Source organism: Balaenoptera borealis (assembly GCF_965194805.1).
Source record: "Balaenoptera borealis genome assembly, chromosome: 18".
Taxonomy (NCBI): Eukaryota; Metazoa; Chordata; class Mammalia; order Artiodactyla; family Balaenopteridae; genus Balaenoptera; species Balaenoptera borealis.
In genome coordinates, this window is record NC_138877.1 from 6338789 (window position 1) to 6363635 (window position 24847).

At 44.4% G+C, this 24847-nt stretch overlaps 1 protein-coding gene across 6 annotated transcripts; it reads right to left on the reverse strand.

Moving 5' to 3' along the window:
* Positions 1 to 6905: 6905 nt before the first annotated feature.
* LOC309615447 (uncharacterized protein) lies at positions 6906 to 23841 on the reverse strand. Of its 6 annotated transcripts, none has more exons than XM_082365101.1 (3): positions 19048 to 23841; positions 17643 to 17808; positions 6906 to 7348 (listed from the first exon to the last, which is right to left on the reverse strand). In XM_082365101.1, the coding sequence occupies exons 1-2, from the start codon at positions 20363 to 20365 to the stop codon at positions 17744 to 17746; spliced, it is 1383 nt and encodes a 460-aa protein (XP_082221227.1). In that variant the 5' UTR covers positions 20366 to 23841; the 3' UTR covers positions 6906 to 7348; positions 17643 to 17743. The 6 variants fall into 6 exon arrangements, with proteins under 6 accessions (XP_082221227.1, XP_082221231.1, XP_082221228.1 ...); XM_082365105.1 differs by lacking the exon at positions 6906 to 7348 and adding an exon at positions 7358 to 10212; XM_082365102.1 differs by lacking the exon at positions 6906 to 7348 and adding an exon at positions 7358 to 10215.
* Between the last annotated feature and the right edge of the window lie 1006 nt (positions 23842 to 24847).

Below are 24847 nucleotides of genomic sequence, written 5' to 3' on the forward strand. Positions count from 1 at the left end.
ATAAAAGAAATCCAAATCGGAAAAGAAGAAGTAAAACTGTCATTGTTTGCAGATGACATGATACTATACATAGAGAATCCTAAAGAGGCTACCAGAAAACTACTAGAGCTAATCAATGAATTTAGTAAAGTAGCAGGATACAAAATTAATGCACAGAAATCTCTTGCATTCCTATACATTAATGATGAAAAATCTGAAAGAGAAATTAAGGAAACACTCCCATTTACCATTGCAACAAAAAGAATAAAATACCTAGGAATAAACCTACCTAGGGAGACAAAAGACCTGTATGCAGAAAACTGTAAGACACTGATGAAAGAAATTAAAGATGATACCAACAGATGGAGAGATATACCATGTTCTTGGATTGGAAGAATCAATGTTGTGAAAATGACTATACTACCCAAAGCAATCTACAGATTCAATGCAATCCCTATCAAATTACCAGTGGCATTTTTTACAGAACCAGAACAAAAAGTCTTAAAATTTGTATGGAGACACAAAAGACCCCAAATAGCCAAAGCAGTCTTGAGGGAAAAAAATGGAGCTGGAGGAATCAGGCTCCCTGACTTCAGACTATACTACAAAGCTACAGCAATCAAGACAATATGGTACTGGCACAAAAACAGAAATATAGATCAATGGAACAGGATACAAAGCCCAAAGATAAATCCACGCACCTATGGTCAACTAATCTATGACAAAGGAGGCAAGGATATACAATGGAGAAAAGACAGTCTCTTCAATAAGTGGTGCTGGGAAAACTGGACAGCTACATGTAAAAGAATGAAATTAGAACACTCCCTAACACCATACACAAAAATAAACTCAAAATGGATTAGATACCTAAATGTAAGACTGGACACTATAAAACTCTTAGAGGAAACATAGGAAGAACACTCTTTGACATAAATCACAGCAAGATCTTTTTTGATCCACCTCCTAGAGGAATGGAAATAAAAACAAAAATAAACAAATGAGACCTAATGAAACTTAAAAGCTATTGCAAAGCAAAGGAAAGTACAAACAAGATAAAAAGACAACTCTCAGAATGGGAGAAAATATTTGCAAACGAATCAATGGACAAAGGATTAATCTCCAAAATATATAAACAGCTCATGCAGCTCAATATTAAAAAAACAAGCCAATCCAAAAATGGGCAGAAGACCTAAATAGACATTTCTCCAAAGAAGACATACAGATGGCCAAGAAGCACATGAAAAGCTGCTCAACATCACTAATTATTAGAGAAATGCAAATCAAAACTACAATGAGGTATCACCTCACACCAGTTAGAATGGGCATCATCAGAAAATCTACAAACAACAAATGCTGGAGAGGGTGTGGAGAAAAGGGAACCCTCTTGCACTGTTGGTGGGAATGTAATTTGATACAGCCACTATGGAGAACAGTATGGAGGGTCCTTAAAAAACTAAAAATAGAATTACCATATGACCCAGCAATCCCACTACTGGGCATATACCCAGAGAAAACCATAATTCAAAAAGACACATGCATCCCAATGTTTACTGCAGCACTATTTACAATAGCCAGGTCATGGAAGTAACCTAAATGCCCATCAACATTTAGGATATTTAGATGAATGGATAAAGAAGTTGTGGTACATATATACAATGGAATATTACTCAGCCATAAAAAGGAAAGAATCATTTGTAGAGACATGGATGAATCTAGAGACTGTCATACAGAGTGAAGTAAGTCAGAAAGAGAAAAACAAATATCGTATATTAACGCATATATGTAGAACCTAGAAAAATGGTACAGATGAACCAGTTTGCAGGGCAGAAACTGAGACACAGATGTAGAGAACAAACGTATGGACAGCAAGGGGGAAAAGTGGTGGGGGGGGATGAATTGGGAGATTGGGATTGACATATATACACTAATATGTATAAAATGGATAACTAATAAGAACCTGCTGTATAAAAAAATAAAATTCAAAAATTCAAAAAAAATTTTTTTAATTAAAAAAATAAATTAAATAATAATTTAAAAGAATTTTTTAATGGGAGGGAACAGCATTAAAGGAGGAAGGGTAGAATGGATATTGGGGACAGCTAGCCGTCTCCACCACTGTTACCAAGAGTCTGCATTTAAAATTTTTTCATCATAATTTGGTGCCTTCTGCAAAAGCCACAGATGAAAACAATACTCATTATTATACATAGCCCACGTGTGGAACCCATGTGCTGGGATTTAGTGCAAGAAGGAAGTTTGTTTGGACAAATGTGCATGCTTACTTTCATAAGACAGTGAACACTGTACAAGGTATTGTTTGCCTTGTCTGCTCGAAAGCTCAAAACTAAACTCAACCGTGTCTCTCAGCCGGCAAAGCAGATTGACGAAGACTGAGATTTTCCGTCAGAAAAAATTGGCTTCCATTTCTCCGTTCACCATTCATCACTCTTCTGAGCTACATGGCAAATGACTTTGTATCTTTAAGTCTGTTTTCTTATTGGTAAATTGGGGGAAATACCCACCTCACAGGATCGTTGCGAGGGTTAAATAATGTATGTGAAAAGTACTTTTTGGTATGGAAATGGGCCCTCAATGTTATATGTCATTATAAAACATTGTATCTCTTCTTCCTCTAAATCAGCATTTTTAAAAGAGGAGGTTGCATCGTATTAGCCATTGATGATGTCAGTGTCGTGGGTTGTTATCAGAATTTTTTTTAATTAAATAAAATAAAATAGAAAATATAAGAGTGCATTATGCATAGTGAGGATAAGGATTGCTTCATGACACTTTTTCAGTTATATATGTATATGTCTAATAAATCATAATATAAAATATATTTCTACTTTGATTGCCGTACAAAGTTTGGAAAACACTGTTCTGAATTGGTGTTTGGTGTTTCTTTCTTATCTCTTTTAAGCCTTTTTTTTTTAAATGTCCTATTAAGTATGTGCCTCTAAACCAGAAGGGCTACCGACTTACCCTTCCTCTGCCCGCCTGCCTTCCCTCTATTCCTCCAACCTTCCCTACATGGAGGTTTATTGAGTGATAGCTCTGCTGCGCTCTGGACCAGGCCCTGGGTCCTCTCTCAAGTCTGCTAGCTCATCAACCACTGGACGTTCTCCATGAACCTTCCCCAGCTTCCAGAGTGTCCCTCTGGATGGCTAGCTAGTTTCTGAGACAGCCCCCATAAATCATGCCTCTTGGTCTCTCCATCTTGGAGTGGTCCCTGCCCACTACGCCTGGGCTGGGCCTATGACTCAAACCAGAAAACTGCAGCAGAATGGATGCTATGCCAGTTCTGGGCCTAAAGGAAGGCCTGACTTGTGTGCTTTTGGGAGCTACCTTGCTGGCGAGACTACGTGAAGAGGCTGCGTGGAGAGGAGAAGCCCTGGGAGATGTGGAGACGGAGGGAGGCCCTGGCATCGCAGTGTCTCCGTGGAGCCTCTGGAAAACCCCACTCCCAGCCACCATCTGACTGCAGTTGCATGAGGCCAGCGGAACTGCCCAGCCAAGCCCGGTCCATCCAGAAAACTGTGAGAGGCATGGACCCCTACGTTTGCTATGCAGTAATAGACACCTAGGACACCCCTTCACCAGGCCCCGCTCTCACTCTTTACTCCCATAATACCTGTTGCATTCACACCTTTATTATCTCCCTAATCATCTTGCATTGTCTCTCCCCTCTAATAGATGGTAAGTTTCTTAAGGGCAATCCTACTTATTTCTTTCATCTGAAAAGATTCAGTATGAAAATAGAAACCACTTGAGGTATTTCAAGCAAATGGTGATTCAGCATTTACAAAGTCATTGGAATATAAGCTACCGTTAGACTTTTGGCTTCAGGGTCATTTTACCATGGTTGTAATCAGAGGTCTGGAAACTGCTGATCTTCCCACAGCTGCCCCACATCCAAGAAGAGGATGGCCAAACAGTGGAATGTGGAGTTTGGCCATGGAAATACTCACATCTGCCAGAATCAGTCAGCCACGACTATCACAGGAAGACTGACTTCTGCCTTCTTTCTGTCTTCCAGATATTACGTGACTGCAGAACCTTAACTGCACCCAGAAGTCTTGCTGCTAAGACTTCTGGGAAATGTAGGTTTCAGCTTCCAGCTGAGGCTAAACAGGGGAGACTCACAAGGTTAGAGATGGGTGATGAAGGCCAATGGACCTCACGTGTGCATTTCCCAGCCCCTGACACAATGCCCTGGCAAGTGGAAAGTCTTCAGGATAGGCTTGTTGAATGAATGGATGAAAATAAAATACAAATTAACTACTGTATCAATCATTCAGTCTAGCCTACAATTACAGGCCTGTTATGGACCCTTTCCTGCATTAGATGCTGGGAAGGAAAGGGTAAATATATGGTTAAAAAAAAAAATTTCGGGCTTCCCTGGTGGCGCAGCGGTTGAGAGTCTGCCTGCCAATGCAGGGGACATGGGTTCGAGCCCTGGTCTGGGAAGATCCCACATGCCGCGGAGCAACTGGGCCCGTGAGCCACAACTACTGAGCCTGTGCGTCTGGAGCCTGTGCTCCGCAGCAAGAGAGGCCGCGATAGTGAGAAGCCCGCGCACGGCGATGAAGAGAGGCCCCCGCTTGCCGCAACTAGAGAAGGCCCTCGCACAGAAACGAAGACCCAATACAGCAAAAATAAATAAATTAATTAATTAATTAAAAAAAAAAAAAAGAAAGAAAAAAAAAAATTTCCCAAGAGCAAAATCTGAGTGTAGAACTGAGCCCTAGCAAGGGTGGAACACGAGAGTGACTTTTGTAAGGTTGTCACTGTTGTTTGTTGTGGAGTCTGCATCTTCTGCCCTGTTATGAAAGTAAATAGACAAATACAGAATCCATTTCAGATGTTAACTTTTCAAACTGTTTTGCAAATGTAACCAATTTCTCCTGGAAGTAAGGAGGTTGCTTTTCCAAGGCCAGCCTTGTAGCTGATTCTGGAAACATAAAGCATGTTTAAAGAAAATAAATCAGCCACAAAGGCCAGATTCTTGAAAATAGTCAAAACTAGGCCCATATTGACAGGTAAACTCTATGGCTTCACCTTGAACTTTATTTAACCTTGGAGGTTAAATAAAAGCACTTCACACGTACTATTTATTTATCCAGGCTGTCACTTAATGGTGCCACGTAGCTGTCAGTTCCTCAGGGATGAGGAACAGAGACCAGAAATAGAAACTCAAGGCTCCAGGTTTCTTTACTTAGTTCAGCCAGTGACTAGTAAAGGCAGGTTAAGAGCTCGTTTTCAGCTGTGCTATTTTCACCATTTATAAAATGCAGGTATTCGTTTCTGTGCGAGGGCTTTCTCTAGTTGTGGCAAGCGGGGGCCACTCTTCATCGCAGTGCGCAGGCCTCTCATTATCGCGGCCTCTCTTGTTGCAGAGCACAAGCTCCAGACGCGCAGGCTCAGTAGTTGTGGCACACGGGCTTAGTTGCTCCGCGGCACGTGGGATCTTCCCAGACCAGGGCTCGAACCCGTGTCCCCTGCATTGGCAGGCAGATTCTCAACCACTGCGCCACCAACACAGCCATAAATAAATAAATAAAAATTAAAAAAAAAAATGCAGGTATTCGATGGGTAACCAGAAACATAATTGCGAGAGTCCTCCTCAGTCCTGTACACTGAGAATCTGAGAGGGTTTGAGAGGCCATACAGCTCATGTACACTTACAAGCAGGTCCGCCACTAGAGTAGTTTAGCCATTTGTAAAAATAAGACTAAGATTTTTTTTTTAAAGAAATGGAATTCATCTTAGTAGGTTTTGTGGAATTTGTATTATTTGTTTACAATATTGTTGTTCTTTTTTTTTTTGAGTTGCTTTATAGTTTGTTTTTTTTTTTAAGGCTAGACAAAAGTATAACCAAATATTCATAGTAGTTAACTCTGGGGAGTGGAACTGGTATTCTTTTACATTTCATTTTATGTTCTTCTTCATTCTATATATTAATTAGCAATGTACTCATTTTAACATTAATAATACTATTTTTAATGTTATTAATGATTAACTGTGGGTAGAGAGATTACAGATGATTTTTAAATCTTTTTCTTATTTGAACCTTACTTTAAGTCTAGAAGAAATGGGCATGATTTACAAGAACATTGACTAAATTGTTGCTTTTCCTACAGAAAGTGCAACAGATGTATCGAGTTACAGCTGGGGCAGCTCTCAGAAGCCCTAAACACTTCTCCACCTCATTCATCATTGGCTGAGCTCTTAGCCTCAACAACCAGTATAGGCTGGGGTCAGACTGCACAGCACTGGGGAAGCTGTGGGACTTAGGATGCCGTCAGACAGGTCAAGGTCAGACTGCCTGGGGAGGGAAGGGGACGGCTCCGGGGGCATGAGGGTATGGGGACAGAAAGGCACAGTCGCACTCTTTTGTGCCTGTTAGACCCTGGCCGGAGAATCCCAGGACTGTGGAGCGAATCGCCTTGATTATGGGACTTCCTATGGTGTGATTCCTTATTGCAGTTTTCTGTTTAATTGTTGGTTTTTATTCCATAAACTTGGATGAACTGCTTACAGTTTTACCAGACCCTGCGCCAATTACTGGGGATAGAAAAAGGCAAAATATAGGATCCCTACTCTCAAGAAATCCAACATCAAATCAAAAGCAAGAATCAAATCAAAAGCAAGACTAGTGAAAGGGCACATTATAATACAGTGTGATTAGTACTTGAACACAGGTTTATGCGAAGTGTTCAAGGAATACAGAGGAAGGGGACACCAAGCCTGGGGGATTCCGGGGAATCTTAGCAGAGTTTGAAGGAGGCGAGCTGGAGAGAGGGGACCAAGGGAGGGAGTTCGCTGCAGAGAGAAGAGCCAGGAAGAAGAACTGGAGGCCAGAAAGAGCACAGAGAAAAGACGCACGGGTGGTTCCTATCGCTGCTGTCAAATTACTACAAACGTAGTGGCTTTGAACGACGCAAGTTTATCGTCTTACAGTTCTAAGGTCGAAGTCTAAACTGTCGGCAGGGCCTGCACTCCTTGGTTCCTGCCCTTCCACCCATCACAGCAGCCTCTGCTTCCACGGGCATCACGTGTGTGACGCCAAATCTCCCTCTTCCCCCTGTATAAGCACCCTCGTGATGACACTGGGCCCACCGGATGACCCAGGATGAACTTCCCCATCTGCAAAGTCCCTTCGCCCTGCAGGGCAACATCCACAGGTTCCAGGATTAGGACCTGGCGACGTTTGGGGCCATTGGTCAGCCTGCTACTGTCCCCCTGAGGCTTCACATGAATTCTTCTGCCCGGACAGCTCTTCTTTCTTGGGGCTGCTTCAGTGGGTCCTTCCCAGTTGCTGTGTAAACTTGGGCCATTCACTTCACCTCTTGCACTTCGGTCTCCTCATCTGGAAAATGGGGATAATAATAGACCCAGCCTAATCCGTGTTTGTGAAGCTACAGTGAGTTAGTGTATGGAAAGCACTCAGAGCAGCACCTTCCTCAAGAACTGGCCTTTTATCGTTGTCATTGTTATTGCCCCTTTTGTCACCGAGGTCTCTATTCCAATGTCACCTCTGCAAAAACATCTCTCCTGGCCACCCTAGCTAAAGTAGTAACTAGTAACTAGTAACTCTCTACATGTCTCGTCCTTCCTCCCTCCCTTCCTCCCTCCTTCCATTCTTCCTTTCTTCCTTCCTTTCTTTCTGTCTTTTTCCTTCCTTTCTTTCTTTTCCCTCCCTCCCTCCCTTCCTTCCTCTGTCTCTCTCTCTCCCCCTCCCCCCCCCTTTCTCTTTTTTCATAGCAATGATTGCAATCACATGACTCCCCAGTGGTGTGTACTACTTGATTTATTTACTGCTTTTCCTCTGCTTCCTCCCCTAGAGTGTGAGCCCTGTGTTTCATTCACCACTGATTCCCCTGCACCAACCATGATGCATGACACATAGTGGGCCCACAGTCAACATCTGTGAATGAACAATTCAAACTCCGTAGCCCGCATTGTCCAGTAGAGTAGCCACTGGCTGCACACGGCTGCTGAGCACTTGAAATCTGGCTAATCCAAACTGATATGTGCTGGAGGTGCAAAATGCACAGTAAATTTAGATTTCGTGTGAAACAGTGTTAAATATCTCATTAATAATTTTCATATTGTTTGCATGTTAAAATGATAGTAATTTGGATATATTGAGTTAAACAAAACATGTTAACATCAATTCCAGCTGTTTCTTTTTACTTCTTTTTAATATGGCTACTAAAAATTTTACATTGCCTACGAGATTTGGATTCTCTTTCTATTGGATGCCACTTCCCTAGAAAGCCCTTATGGCACGTGTTCTAAAAGCTGCACTGTCCGGGTTTGAATCCTTGGCCCACCATTTACTGGCTGTGTGACCTGAGGCAAATTATTCAGCTTCTTTCAATAAGTGTTAGCCGTCATTAGCTAGTTTCCAAGGAAGAAATTATTCTGTGTCAGAGAAGTTCAGAAATTTATAAATGTTTGCAAGTAGAGAAAAAGAATAATATGAATCTGGAAAAATTTAGTAGACACTAGTGGTTTGGGTGGCTTCACTTTTAATAATTTATGTTTCTGATGGTTTGTATTTTTCACAATAACTGTGTCACATTTGGGTGGGAAAAAAATAGATATATTTTAAAAATAAATTAATAAAAGTTTGCAAAAATTTCTTAAATTTGTTCATTGCAAATGTCAGTTTTCAAGTCCTAAAACTGAAGGCTCTGCCCCTGAGGGTTGCCAGGCACGGATGTCACACCTCTCATATCAACCCTGACAAAGGTCCATCATCTGAGAAAGCCGACTGCATCCCACATCTTCTGACCTAATTCTGGGACATGCTAAGCCAAACAAATATCCAGGAAACTATATAAAGAGTTTCCATGTTTCTTTTCCACATACTTCCTTTTTCCATTTTGACTTTCCTCTAATAGTTTTATGAGTGCTCTAATACACAAAATATAGCCCTGTGCTGGACAGGTGCTCAGTAAACAGGGAATGACTCACTGAAGGAATGAATGCATCAATGAATTCAGTGCAACTAGCATCTCCCTCCTTCCCATCCTGTCCTTTATGACTCTTACTGGTTTTTCATTGTTAGATTATAATTTCCCAATGCATTTGATTCCTTTTTTCTTTTCCCTCCCCTGATGCCAACATCCTCCATGGATTTCTTTATACTTTTCATTTTATTTACCACTTTTATGCTCTGATCCTCTTTAATACAATTTCTGGTGAAATTTCAGGAGACCTCTTTGGACTCCTCCTTTCAGCCACAGTTACAATCATGTTTTCAAAATAACTCTTCATGTGTATAGTATACATCCATTTATCATTTATCTCAGAAAGGGAGAATATATTTATGAATATGAGTATATACTGTGATGATATAATCAACAAACCAGAATATAGATTTCTCCATGGGACAAATAAACCTGTTTTCTTTTTTTTTTTAATATTTATTTATTTATTTTTATTTGGTTGAGCCAGGTTTTAGTTGCGGCACGTAGGCTCCTTAGTTGCGGCATGCAAACTCTTAGTTGCGGCATGCATGTGGGATCTAGTTCCCTGACCAGGGATGGAACCCGGGCCCCCTGCACTGGGAGCACAGAGTCTTAACCACTGCGCCACCAGGGAAGTCCCCTAAACCTGTTTTCTTCAACAACTAAATTGTAAGATTAAAAAAACCCAAGACACTGAAGAGTTTATCTCTACTATAGATTAATGAAGCCGTAAGAGATATAGCAACCAATCATAATTTGCAAATCCTTTTTTGTACCACATTTTTAAAAAACAAAACTATAAAATAAAAACATTTACAGGACATTTGTGTCATTTATGAGACAATTGTAACTTTGAACACAGACTAGATAATTTTTTTTAATAAATGTATTTATTTATTTTTGGCTGCATTAGGTCTTCATTGCTGTGTGTGGGCTTTCTCTAGTTGCGGCGAGCAAGGGCTACTCTTTGTTGCGGTGCGCGGGTTTCTCATTGCGGTGGCTTCTCTTGTTGCGGAGCACGGGCTCTAGGCACGCGGGCTTCAGTAGTTGTGGCACGTGGGCTCAGCAGTTGTGGCTCAAGGGCTCTAGAGCACAGGCTCAGTAGTTGTGGCGCATGGGCTTAGCTGCTCCGTGGCATGTGGGATCTTCCTGGACCAGGGCTCGCGCCCATGTGCCCTGCATTGGCAGGCGGATTCTCAACCACTGCGCCACCAGGGAAGCCCCAGACTAGATATTCAATGATATTAAAGAAGAACTGCTGTTTTTAAAATTGAGGTATAATTGAAATAACATTGTATCAGCTTCAGGTGTACAACATAATAATTCAATGTTTGTATATATTGCGAAATGATCACCACAATAAGTCTAATTAACACCCATCACCGTACGCAGTTATAAAAAATGTGTTTCTCGTAATGAGATCTTTCAGGATCCACTCTCCCAGCTACTTTCAAATATGCAGTGTTATTAACTGTAATCGCCACGCTGTACATTACATCCCCATGACATTCAGTTTATAGCTGGAAATTTGTATCTTTTGACTCCTTTCACCCATTTTGTCACTCCACCCCCGCTTCAGGCAACCACCAATCTGCTCTCTGTATCTGTGAGCTCTGTTTTTTCTTTTTCTTTTTGATTCCACATGTAGGAGAGATCATGCAGTATTTGTCTTTTTCTGTCTGACTTATTTCACTAGCATTATGCCTCAAGGTCCAGCTATGTTGTCACAAACGGCAATATTTCATTCTTTTTATGGCTAAATAATATTCCATTATATATATATACCATATTTTCTTTATTCATTCATCCATTGATGGACGCTTAGGTTGCTCCTATGTCTTGGAAATTGTAAATAATGTTGCAGTGAGCATGGGGGTGCATGTATCTTTTCAAGGTAGTGTATTTGATTTCTTTGGCTAAATACCCAGAAGTGGAATTGCTGGATCATGTGGTAGTTCTATTTTTAACTTTTTGAGGAACCTCCATACTGTTTTCCATAGTGGCTGCACCAATTTACATTCCCACCAACAGTGCACGGGGGTTCCCTTTTCTCCACACACTCACCAACACTTGTTATTTCTTGTCTTCTTGATAACAGCCATTCTAACAGGTGTGAGGTGATTACCTCATTGTGGTTTGGGTTTCCTTGATGATTAATGATGTAGAGCATCTTTTCTTGTACCTGTTGGCCATCTGTATGTCTTCTCTGGAAAAATATGTATTCAGATCCTCTGCCCGATTTTTAAAATCAGATTGTATGGGTTTTTTTGCTATTGAGTTGTATATTATATTTTTTGGATATTAACCCCTTATCAGATATATGATTTTCAAATCTTTCCTCCCACTCAGTAGGTTGCCTTTTCATCTTGCTGATGGATTCCTTTGCTGTGCAGAAGTGCTATTTTTAAGGTATGATAAAGATAAAAGTATTCATATTTTTTAAAGATATATTCTAAAAATTTAGAGATGCATTTATATATTTTGCATTTTCTTCAAAATATTGGGGAGATGTGAACAAAGCAAAATTGGCTATGAGTTGATCGTTATTAAAACTGGGTGATGGGAGTTTCTTATACTATGTTTCTTTTTAATGTTCTTGAAATTTGTTATAATAAAAAAGTAAAACATAAAATAATTGCTTATTACAAAATAAATATAATTATGGAAAATCTGAAAAATATAGAAGAGTCTAAGAAAAAGGAAAAAACAAAAACAAAACTGCTCCTAACACCACAGCAGTGGTCTTAATCACTCATATTTTGGTATGATTCCTTTCAGTCTGTATTCTGTGCACATATATATATAAACACATGTGTGTGCATGTGGCCATTTTAAAGCATGACCACATTTTCACAGCCTTCCCATCAAGAAGTGGAATATATGTCCCCCCTCCTTGAATCTGGATGGGCTTGTGGCTGCTTTGACCAGTATAATATGGAGGAAGTAACTCCATGTGGTTAGGTCATGACAGGCCAGGTGGCCTCTACACTGTTTGCTGGGAACACATGCTCTTGGAGGCCTGAGCCACCATGTAAGATGTCTGATGACCTTGAGGCTGTCAAGCTGTGAGGAGGCCCAAGCCACATGTAGAGGTTCCAGTTAACAGTTCCAGCTGAGTCATGTCAAATGAGGTGCCAGATAGGTAAATAAAGAAGCCCCCAGCCATTCAAGACTGCCCAGCTGAGGCTCCAGGCAGTGGAGAAAAGACAACTCCTGTGCCCCAGAGAATCCATGGACGTATTGAAGTAGTTGTTGTTTGAGGTGGTTTGCTACACAGTAATAGAAGACAGGACAGGATTTGGTACCTGGAAATGGGTTGTTGCCATCAAAATGCCTAAAATGTGGTGTTTGTTTGGAGACTGGCTGGCAGGGAGAAGTCAGGCAGGCATTGGGAAAGCTGAGGGTGAGGGTTTGAACAAAGTGAGGAAAATGTTATGGATGCTGAAGGAAAGGAGATACATGTTAGGTACTGGCAGAACGTTTGGCAACGCTGTCACCTGGGATAACGGGGAAAATAGGAAATGTCCTTAATAAACTCAGTAATCTGGCTGAGGAGATTTCTGGACGGGATATTAAAGGGGCCACCAACTTGTTCTAGCTGCCTATAGAGGATGTGAAAGGGAGAAGAGAAAGAATACACCATTCAGTTATCAGGGAGGATTAAGAGGAAATGTAGAGGGCTCAGCTGGAACTTAGCCAGCAAAGGATTCTCTGAGCAAAGATCAAATCCAGGACACAGTAAAAAAAAAAAAAAAGTGTTTTCAGAATAAAAATGAAGCCAAGGGTGTGACTTTAAAGCCCTTTGTTAGCACCTAAGGAATGTATAGATGCTGCTTCATACTCAACTAGACAAAAGGCCTTGTCAGGATGGAAAATTTTTTTCCTCTGAGGCTCAGTACCTGGGAGCCTTCCAATTTAACTGACAAAAGACAGGTGAACAGGAGAAAAAGAACACACACTTTATTAATATTTTACCTGCATGGGAGTTCACAGAAAAGAAGTGAAACTCAAAGAAGTAACTAGACTCAAGGCCTTGTACACCATTTGAACAAAGGAAAGGAGGTTTGGGCTTCGAGAAGTGATACACGTGGGAAGTGGCTAGGAAATATATGAGGAAAAGCGAAGGCGGGTGAAGGTTACTTTAGTAAGGCGTGTCCGCAGGCTCCTCGTAGTGCTGCCTCCCCACCGCCAGTGACAGAAGCGGCTCTCCACCTCCTGGTACAGGAGAGGGAGGATACCCTCACAAAGGGAATTTGATGCCCTACTTTTAGGCAGGAAAGGGAAGGACACAGAACTCTCCCTGGGTCTGCTGACTCTCAATCGCCTACAGAGCCCAAGCCAAAGTGGCACATGTTGAGATGGCACATTCTGGACCTCTTCTGCCTTCTAAGAACTTCAGGGAAAACCTTACAAGCAATCTCTGTTAAACAGTAGGGCTTCTAAAGATCTAAAGGCATTGCTACACAACAGCCACATGGGGGCCCAAGGTAGACAAGGAATCTCAGAGGTTTGTGGGTGACTTTCTCTAACGGAGCAGGTTTTTTATAAATTGCGATATGAGAAATCCACAGAGATTTTGAGGGAATTATATCAGCTTGAATAGAGAGGAACAGAGGCGGTACAGAATGAAATGAGGGACTTCCCTGGTGGTCCAGTGGCTGACTCTGCGCTCCCAATGCAGGGGGCCTGGGTTCGATCCTCGGTCAGGGAACTAGATCCCACACGCGTGCTGCAACTAAGAGTTCGCATGCTGCAACTAAAGATTCCACATGCCACAACTAAAAGATCCTGCATGCCACAACGAAGGTCCCACACGCAGTTAACGAAGATCCCGCATGCCGCAACTAAGACCCAGCACAGCCAAATAAATAAACTAATAAATAAATAAATAAATATTTTAAAAAACAAAACAAACAAAAAAATGAAATGAGGCCTTTGGCTGCCCAAACTTAGGCAGAAAGCAGACTGGAAAAAATTACCATCATTGGCTACTTTTTATGGGGAAAGGGAGGATGATTCAGAGAATGGGAACAAAGACCCACAGGACAGAGGGGAAAGTCCCAGACAGTCACTCCCAGGGAGCAGGACAGAGTCCTAATCAATAAGCGAACATCACATGCTGGGATGGATTTCAAAATTAATATAAACCAATGACTGCTGTGCATTTCTGTTTTCTCCACTTTGGAACAGGAGTATCTTAGCAGTTATCCTATACTCATCCTACTGTTGTATGTTGGGTTTATTTGAGGGAGGAGTGGCAGAAAACTTGTCTCTTTAATTCATCAGTTTACAGATCAAGCAGAACCATACCCAAAGAGATTAAGTCAAGGTGCCTAACATCCACCTGGACCTGATTTATATTAGGAGACCCTGTCACCTAAGCGTAAGCCCAATGCCTTAGTAAGTAACATAAAACTTTAGGAGGAGAGAACTTGGACATGGAGAATGTAAATAATTTGTGGGCATGGAACTAACTGTGGCAGTTTTAAAATATGGCTGCAAATTATTTGACATTCCTCCCATAGAGAGGTGGATTTATTCCCTTCTTCTTGAATCTGAGAGGGTTTGTAAATGCTTCAATCAATAGATTAAAAGTGGTGGTAAAAATGACACTGTGACTTCTGAAGGTAGATCACAATAGGCCATAGAGCTTCCCACCTGCTCACTGGGAACACAAATTTTCGGAGCTCTGAACCACAATGTAAAAAGTCTGACAACCCTTGAGGAGGCTCAAGCCACACGGAAGAGGAGCTCTGGTTAACAATCCACAATGATCCCAACTTTGGGCTCCTTTCAGCCTATGCACCAAATACGTGAATAAAAAAACCTCGAGGGAATTCCCTGGCAGTCCAGTGGTTAGGACTTGGCGCTTTCACTGCAGTGGCCCAGGTTCAATCTCTGGTCGGGGAACTAAGATGCCACAAGCTGTGCGGTGCAGCCAAAAAAATAAATAAAATTTTTAAATGAAATAAAATTTAAAAATTAAAATTAAAATTAAAAAAAAAGAAACCTCCAGATGATTTCTGCCCTGGCCACTCAAGTCTTCCTGAGGGTCCAGACATTGTGGAGTGGACACAAGTCATTCTTGTTGTACCCTGTCCAGGTTCCTGACCCACAGAATCCATGGACATAACGACGTGCTTGTTGTATGACACTGAGTGTGGAGTTGTTATACAGCAATAGAAACAGCACCATATTAGTGTCCTGTGGGCGCTGTAACCAATTATCCCAAATTTGCTGGCTTAAAACAATAAATTCATTCTCTCACAGTTTTCAGGCCAGAGTCCAAAACTGGGCTGAAATCAGGATGTGAGCAGAGCCACACTCTGGAGACTGGGGGAGAATATCTCATCCTTGCTTCTTCCAGCTTCTGGTGGCTGCTGGCATTTCTTGGCTTGTGGCTGCATCACTCCAGCCAACATCAAATCTCTCACTGCTCCTTCCTATCACTTTCGCGCGCGTGTGTGTGTGTATGTGAAATCTACCTCTGCCTCTCTCTTATAAAGACATTTGTGGTGGCATTTAGGGCCTACATGAATAATCCAGGGTAATCTCTCCATTTCAAGATCCTTAATTTAATCATATCTGCAACAACCGTTTGGGGTGGGATTGTTGCTTTTTTGTTTTTTGGTGTTTCGGTTTGGTTTTGATTTTGATGTCCCTTTTTTGGCTTGTTTGGTTTTTTTGCCATACAAGGTAACAGTCACAGCTTCCAGGGATTAGGCTATAGACGTTTTTCAGAGGGCCATTTTTCAGTCTAGATACATAAATACATAGATACATAGATGCAAAAGCTCATACTGTACATGTATATTCTTTTGCATCATACTGTATATATTCTTTATGAGACAAAAGGAATAAGTATTCCTCAGATCATTAAACACTGAAAATAGCAGCTTTAATGGTTACATAATGTTCTACTGAATGGGTATACCATAATTTAGTTACCCAAAATATTACTATCGGACACTTATTTCCAACTCCCTACTTTTTTTTTTAATAAATTCATTTATTTATTTTTGGCTGCGCTGGATCTGCGTTGCTACGTGCGGGCTTTCTCTAGTTGCAGCGAGCAGGGGCTACTCTTCGTTGCGGTGCGCGGGCTTCTCATTGCAGTGGCTTCTCTTGTTGTGGAGCACGGGCTCTAGGCGTGCAGGCTTCCGTAGTTGTGGCATGTGGGCTCAGTAGTTGTGGCTCGAGGGCTCTAGAGCACAGGTGCAGTAGTTGTGGCGCACGGGCTTAGTTGCTCCGCGGTGTGTGGGATCTTCTCAGACCAGGGCTCGTACCCATGTCCCCTGCATTGACAGGCAGATTCTTAACCACTGCGCCACCAGGGAAGCCCCAACTCCCTACTTCTGATTATTTCCTTAGATTAGTCCTAGATGTGAAATTACTAAACTTAATGAGTGTATTTTAAGACTTCTAAAATATTGCCAAATTGCCATTCAAAAATATATTAATTTACAATCCCATCAGTATGGGAGGTGCCTGTTTATCACACTGCCACCAGATTTGAGTATTGGATTTTTAAAAGTGTTATGTTATTTGATGATATTTCATTAGAAGGCTGGTATTTGTCTTATCATTTTGCATTGAATTTTTTATATATTAAGGAAAATAATCCTCTGACATTTTTGTAGCAAAGGCTTTTTTGTCATTTTTAATTTGCTTTTAAATTTTTATTTTTTTTTATTTTTATTTTTTTAATTTTTGGCTGCGTTGGGTCTTCGTTGCTGTGCGTGGGCTTTCTCTAGTTGCGGTGAGCGGGGGGGCTACTCTTCGTTGTGGTGCACGGGCTTCTCATCACGGTGGCTTCTCGTTGCGGAGCACGGGCTCTAGGCGCACAGGCTTCAGTAGTTGTGGCACGCGGGCTCAGTAGTTGTGGCTCGTGGGCTCTAGAGCGCAGGCTCAGTAGTTGTGGCACACGGGCTTAGTTGCTCCACGGCATGTGGGATCTTCCTGGACCAGGGCTTGAACCCGTGTCCCCTGCATTGGCAAGCGGGTTCTTAACCACTGTGCCACCAGGGAAGCCCTGCTTTTAAATTTTGAAGATGACGGTTCTGATAGCTCTCTACTAGTCTCCTTATAATTCTTACTTTGCCTTTATACTTAGAAAGTCTGCCACATTCAGAGAGCAGACTCAACCGTGGCTGAAATAGCACGGTGTTCGACATCAGAAAGGCATGGGTCATAATCTATCTCATAGGGTCAGATATTGGTTTTTGCAAAGATTAAATGAAATAAGTTAAAGAATCAAGCACAAGGCCTGGGATGTGTAAACCCTCTGTTTCCTTTCCTTCTGTTTACTAGAAAATAATAGACTCAAGCAGATCACAAAAAATGCAAATGCCAAAAAAAAATATGAAAATATGCTCAACCTGCTTAGTAAATCACGGAACATAAAATTAAGTTAGTTACCATTTTCTGTCCATCAGATTAACAAAAATTTAAGCAATAACCTCTAGTGCAAAGAGGCCGTGGAGAAAGGGGAACTCATTTATAGGCACCTGTGTGGTACTGTGAATTGCTAAACCTTTTTGGAAAGCAATGACTATATTTATTAAAGTTTAAAGGTGAAAAAAAGTTTTAAATTGAGCATTTTCTTTGACCTAGGATTTCCTATTTGAGTCATCTATCCTTTAAAAATACAAAGATACAAAAGGATATACGTAAAACGATGCTTACCTTTGGACCATTTATGATAGCAAAATGCTGACAGCAACGTGAAAATCCATCAGTAGTAGAAAAGCAGTTGAATAAATGTGTTTCTTTTCGGTCTCTACCCACTAAAGTGTAAGCTTCCCAAGAACAAGGAGTTTTATCTGTGATCTTAATGCTGTTTTCCCAGCACCTAGAACATAATAAACATTCAAAGAAATTGTTGAGTAAATGAATAAAAGTCTGGTATACCCAAATTTATAAAATGCAGTGGCCATTAAAAAGTCAGTTGTATTTATATATAATGACCTGGGGAAATGCCCATGATATATTATTAACTGATAAAAGCAAGTCACAACGAAAAGTATGACTTCATTCTTTTTTAAGGAGAGACAAAAGGAAGAACAAGATAAGTGATACAAATTTGTCTAAGCACAAAAAATTCTTGGGATGATATGGACCGGGGTGTTAACACTGGTACCCCAGAGGGATGGGATTGAAAGAAGGGGCATATTTTAACTTTTCCCACCCCTCTGCATTGTTCAAACTTGTTGGAAGGAATTGTTCCGTGGAAGGCCTCAACGTGCGTTCATAAAAAAAACCAAACCAGGCTTTGCTATGGGAAGGACAACCTCTTTGAGTCCTTTGCCCCCGCGTTAGGAAATCAGGTCCTTGGCGTTACTAGGTATTCTTTTTACAGTATTGGTTTGTTGCTTTTTTGACTTTTGTGCCCCTCCCCCCAACACCCCCCCCCAACTCTCCCACGAGTTTGCTCAGCCCGTCCCCTTCCTGCAGGTATCTTTCCTGTCCAACCTGCCGACTCCCCCTGCGCGCTTATCTGACCTCGTGCTCTGCAGCGGCACCCGTGCACCGTGTGCACGCCCGACCTTTGCCACCTTCCGCGCTCACGGCAACTGCAGGAGGATGTGGTTTACGGAACACGTGGCCCGAGGCTTCTCACTCCAGCGCCCGTATTTCCGAAATGGTCCCCCCAAGCGCAAGGCCCATCTCCAATATTCAAAGGAAACCCAGAGGAGGGGGCCGGGCTTGGAGGAGGAGGGGAGAGGGGGCGAGAGGGGGAGATGAGGTCTGGAGAAGCACCTGCCGGCGCCTCCACCACTATTAATATTAACTTTTATTAAGACTTGGCCCTTCTCTCCCTGGGGCTTCACAAAGCAGGAAGCCAAGGGCAGGGGTGCAGGGAAGGGAATTGGCAGGAAGAGAAAACCTTGAGTAAATTATTTAGCCGTGAGGCGAGATTAAGAGTGATTCCGCCCTCTCCCCTCCCCCACCCGCAAAGCCGGCCCAGGTTGGGGATCAGCCCTCAAACCGCCACTAATCGTTTAAGCTGGACGACATCTGGAGTCTGGTGAGGGGCAGGCCAGGGAGACGTCTGTCGGCGACACGAGGTGCGAGGGCGGCGGGCACCCACCGGGCCCCCGGCTCCGGGGGACGTGGCCTCTCCGCAGGGCAGGCCGCGCCTGTTGGTGGCGATGGAGGGAGGCGGCTGAGGTCGAAAGTGCCAGAGCGCGGCCGGGAGAGGCGCAAAGGGGTGGGCTTGTTCGCACCCGCTGGGCCAGGCGACACCTCCTACCGTGGACCCCGGCCCTGCGCCTCGGCGGGGAAGAGGGGAAAGCAGCCGAGGGCCGCGAAGGGCCGCGGGCTCTCCCTGGGGCCGCTCCTGCGGCGCCTCCGCCGGCTGCCCCTGCCGCTCCCCGCCCCCCGCCCCGCTGGTTCCGGCTCTCGCGTCCTCGGACAGTCGGGCACCCGGCCGCTCCGCCGGAGCAGCAGCGCCGCCTGCCGGGCACCTCGCGCAAGCTCGGCCGCGGGAGGGGCAGGGAGTGGGGCTGAGCGCGCCGACCTCCCGCCTCCCCTTCAAAGTCAAGTCCCTCCCTCCTGCCCGGCCGCCGCTGCCGCCGCCGCCCGCGGCGCTCAAGCCCGACTGGAAGCTGCCGCCGCGCTCGTCGCCGGGGCCCGTGGGCGCCCGGGGCCCGGTTCCCGGCCCCTCCCCCGCCCATAGCGGGGCACGCCGTTGAAAAAGTCAGAGTACGTTTAACCGTGATGTCAAAAGCAGCTGTGGAAACCAAGCTGCTCCGAAGAGGAAAAGGAACGTACCCGGGATCTCGAGGCGCGACTTCCGGGGCGCAGACAGCGGCGGCCCCCCCCACCGGGCTCCCCGCCAGGTTGGCGCGGCTGCCACGGGGGCCTCGCTGCGCTCCCACCTCGGGAGGCGCCAGGCCGCCCGGAGACGAGCGCGGCGTTTCCCCGTCGGGCGAGGAGCCGGCGCGTCGTCCGAGGCCGGGAGAGACGCGACCCCTGCGCCCCGACGCCCGCGGCGCGCTCCTGCGGCTCGTGGCGCTTGGGCGGTGGGCCCCGAGGGCTGTGGCGAGAGTCCGGTGCTTTGATCCGCGGGCCAGGCCGCAGGGGGAGGGGCGAGGCCGCTGCCACCTGAGCGGCATCTTCGCTGCAGGCTGGGGCCGCGCGCAGACGCCTCGATACCAGGCCGAGTGCCCTCCCCCAGCCCTGTTGTAGACGACCGGCCTGTCTGGACATGAGCAAAGCATGCTTTCATTTTTTCTGTCTAAGGCATTCAAAGCCTCGAATCCAAGCAGTAGTTTCTCCGAGATAGAGGTGTGAGGCGGCGGCAAACTAAAAGTTCCCGCCAAGGGAGCAGCTTGCTGCCTGTCTGTTTTGTCTGGCTTTACACTTGCGAACGTAGCGCCCAGCTTTGTGCAGCAATCCAAGCCCATCTAAAAATCTGCTCCCTGAACAGCTTGCGACGGCCCGACTGTGTGGTCATTTGGCCTTGTGGTTCTCCGTCCTGGCCACGTGTCCACCCAAGAGCAGCCATCACAATACCGTAGGTGCATTTCAAGACTCTAACCCTAGAAATGAGGAATAAATGTTGGTTGTTGGTTTTCTGTGGGCTGAAGACCATGACCGAGAACTGTCACTCTCAATCAGGGTCTGTTGTGTTTAACAATATATCACTAACAGATATCTAGAAGTATGAAGATGGTTATATGAAATTCATAGACACGATGAAAATTATAACAGGAACCCATGAAAGTAACTAGAGGAATTTGGATTTCTGAAATTTGCATTATTTCAATAAAGTGATTTGAGGGGGAACATTATTTTTTTTTTAATATGTGTGGATTCCTTACGAGCAGTCTCTATTTTTGTCCATCCTGCATGCTTCTATATTGCTATTTATTGGACAATGGTCCCTGGTTCTCGCTTAAGTATGTCTTTCTTCTGTTTGCTTCTGGCAATGCACATGCACCCTACCATAGTTCTGCCTAGAAAGTGGAGGGAGGGCTGAAAATAGAATCTAGATCCACTGAGTTTTGTTGCGGTTGTTGTTTTTAGTACATTAGATACACAAAGTGAAAGAACATATACTGTGTCTTTCATGAGTAAAAGACAGAGCCTGGCGCCACCATTTTTAACAGCTCCTAATCTGTGGTTTAGGTACTTAATCTTTGTCACTGATTCTACTAATTGTCAGTGAGTTAAAATTATTTAAGTGCCACCCAACAAACCGTTGTATGCTTATACTACAGTGACTTTAGCTCCTACTTTGTTTTTCATTATTTGCTTTCCTGAGGTTGGAGAAGAATTTATCAACTACCACTTGTATAAAACCTATTATTGTCATACTGCAGATACAAAGTGTTATGAGAGCAGACTGTCCTGAAAGTTCTGAGATAACAAATGAACAATTAGAAAATAATTTCTTTCCTAGAAATTAAAACACAAATATTAAAAGACATGAAAAAAAAGTGCTGATACTGATCGTGAAAAAAAGGGTGGGGGGCCATGAAATGCCTAGGTTCCTACTTACCAATAAAATTATTTGAGGCATAGACCCAATACATGACCTGAATATTATTTTTAAGTACGTGTGTGTGTGTGTGTGTGTAAAGGGACAGTTTGGTCATCACTGAATCCCAGGGAACTCTTCTTTGTGGATCAAAACTGGTTGTGTTTTGGTTTATGGATTAGATCTCTAGCACAGAATCACCAAGATCCCGGAGAAAGAACAAACTGGTCATTAACTCTGGGGCTCTGGCAACTTAGTTGATATTATCCATATAAACTGAGGTTAGTGACAAATGCCAATTTGAAAAAGCTGTTGTTAAAACAAATGTTTGGGTACTAGAGACACAGACCCAAAAGGTCACCTACACACTTGCCCCCAGCTTCTCTAAACTGATACCTCCAAGAAGAACGTCAAGGTAAATGTTGCTATAATCTCTGCAATTGACAGATTCTACTTTCCTTATTTGGAATTTGAGGGGGTTTTCCTAGATCTAATTTCATAACCTTCAAGAAATGAATGATATAAGAAATATATATTCCCTCTGGTTTGTAGCTAAGTAAAGAAAATATTTAGTGGTTGTTCTGGCCCAGTATCACTGGGCTTGTCCCAGTTATCAATAAAACCTGCTTGGTTTCCTAAAATCATAGTCATCTCTTGAAGAAGAGGAGAAGGCAAAAAGAGAAAGAAAAAAAAAAAGACTAAATGTGAGAATTATGGGGGTTGGAAGATTGTGTAGTCTAAATGGCATTTAAGAATATACTTTAAATGTTAATGTAAAATATTTACAGGTAACCTATGTTATTTAGGTATGTTTTCCTTATCCTCCAAAGCAAAACTAATTTAACACAAAATCTGCTATAGTTTTAATGTAAGGGAAGAATTATGGGGGCTAGAAGAAATTGCTTGCCTTAAAATGACTTCAAGGGAAGAGTCAGGCTTGAAGAATTAAATCCGCAGCAGCTTTTTGGGGCGGCTCCCGGAAGAGTACGGAACTGCAGTGTTGAAATGGAAATTGTTTCAAAATAAAGAAACTTGTAATACCATCTAGGTAGAGTATCTGCCTCTCTGCCTCCTTTGGGTTAAAGGATCCTGATTGATAATAAGGAGGTTCCCAACTACAACCTCAACTAATCTGAGTCTCCTAAATACAACTGGAAGTGTTTGGGGATACAGTATCTTTCCTGGTAGATAAAAGGGCAGGTAAGCTATGCAGAGCAGTAACTCATCTTCTACTCTGGAATGTTAGTGCTTTGCCACTTGAGATTTTGTGCAGACACCTAGGCACTGGAAATCAGAAGACAACAGACTTGAGGCTATTTTGACAAAGTAAGCAGAGCTGAATACATTAGAAAAACTTCTGGAAGGAGTTATTCTCTAATGATTTGAGAAATTATCCTCATTCAAAAATTCACTTTAAGCACCCTTGAGCCCTTCAGAGAAGATGGTTCATCGTTAAAAGGAGGAGGAGTTCATGTCATTATTGGGGTCTCATCATAAGTGTACACTGTAACTTGCATTTGTTTACATTACCTCATTTGATCCCCGTATTACAGATGAGGAAGTTGTGGCTGGGAGGTTGTGATCTCCCCAAGGTCCTTAAACTAACAAACAGCAGCCTATTTCTAAAACAAGGTGCAAATGGTGCTCTTAAAAACATATAAGCTCTTCTTAAGATTCTGTAGCTGAGATTTCTTTATATCTGCTTGTTGCCTTCTCTTATCTTTTCCTGGGTGGTTGTGAATAACAACAGCCAGAATACTGCTGTTTATATATTTAGATTTCTATTTAAGATTAGTGCTCTTGACTAGATACTTGACTATCTAGTAGGAGGCCTTCTAGTCGGAGGCCTCCTACTAGATAGTATCAGAAAGAAGTGAAACTCATTGAAACTGTCATTGCTTTCACTAGCAGTCCATCTTGTTAACTTAATTAGATGAATATGATAAAGTTATGAATTGTTTACAGGAAAAAAAAAAAAGACCAGGCTTGTTTTCTCTCCATATATCCCTTTTCTTGACATGAGTTCCACAATACTGGTACACTCTTTCCTTATACTAATATCGTACCCGTATTTCTGTAATTTTTTAAAAGAAACGTCTTGTGCAAAAAGACCCCCCTTTTTTTCGGGGGCGTCCTGCGGCGTGCGGGATCTTAGTTCCCAGACCAGGGATCGAACCTGCGCTCCCTGCAGTGGAAGCGGGGGGTCTTAACCATTGGACCGCCAGGGAAGTCCCCAAAAAGACTCTTAGTGGATAGCTTCCCTCCCCCAAATTTGTTTTTCTTAAACATTCACCAGATCCAAGAATCTTGTGCACCTGACCTAGTTTGTACTTAGTTTCAACAGGCCCGGGACCGTGGCGGGGAAGGCTCGCCGCGCGGGTCTGGGAGCAGCGGAGTCGGAGACGCCCTGGAGTTTGCACCTCGCAGCTGGGTCACAACTGCGTCCCTTTCCTCCAGAGGCGGCGAGCAGCGCGCGCGCGCGCGCCCCCTGGCGGCCCGAACCCGGGACAGGGCACCGGGAGGCCCGAGGGGTTGGGGGCCCCCGACCCCCGGCACGGTGCGGGCGGCGCTCGGAGCCGCTAGGTCTTGTCGTCAAAAATAAACCCGGGCGTCCCGGCGCCGACCTCCCTAAGCCTCTCCAGGCTGCGCCGCCCGCTCGCGCCCTGTCCCCGCGTTCCCCCGGGCTTGCTCCAGGGGTGGTGCCTTGGCGTCGGAGGCGCGGTGGCCTCACTTGCCGGCGGGGGCCCTCATTCCTGGCCTTTTCCGCGGCCTGGTGGCCGGCGGCCCGCTCGCCGCCCAGAGCAGGGTCCTGGCAGGTCCGAGAGCAGCCAAGCGCCCCTCCGCGCCCGGATGCGCGCCGCGCGCGGGCGTCAGCGCTCTCGGGCCGAGCCCCGGGAAGGGGAAGAACTTGTAATCGCTTGCAGCGGGACAATGCCGACTTTTGAACCTCTAACCACTAAGCAAACAACCCTTGTGCTCTCGCTCCACTGTCTAAACAGGGTTTATTGACAGGCGTTTCACAGCAACGCATAGCAACCGCGGCGGCGGCCCGGGGTCGGGCACGCGGGCGCGGCCGGGCGCGGGGTCCGCGCCGCCCTCCCCGCGCCGGGCGCCGGGGGACCCCCCGGTGCTCCGCGGACCCAGGTGCGGCTCCCGCCTCGGCCGGGCCGCCTCCTGCCCAGGAGGCGGGCCAGGCCCGCTCCCTCCGACTTCGGGGGCCGCGGGCCCAGCCCCGGAGCCCTTTCCCAATCCCGGAGTGAAAGGCGCCACCCGGAAGGGCCGCGGAATCGGGGAGATGCTCCAGGGGCTATTTCTGTCTCGCAGCTCCGCTCATCCTGCCCAGCCCTCGGGGCACCCCTTCTCTCGGTGGAGGCGCTGATTAGGGCTCCAGGCTGCCTGTGGGAAA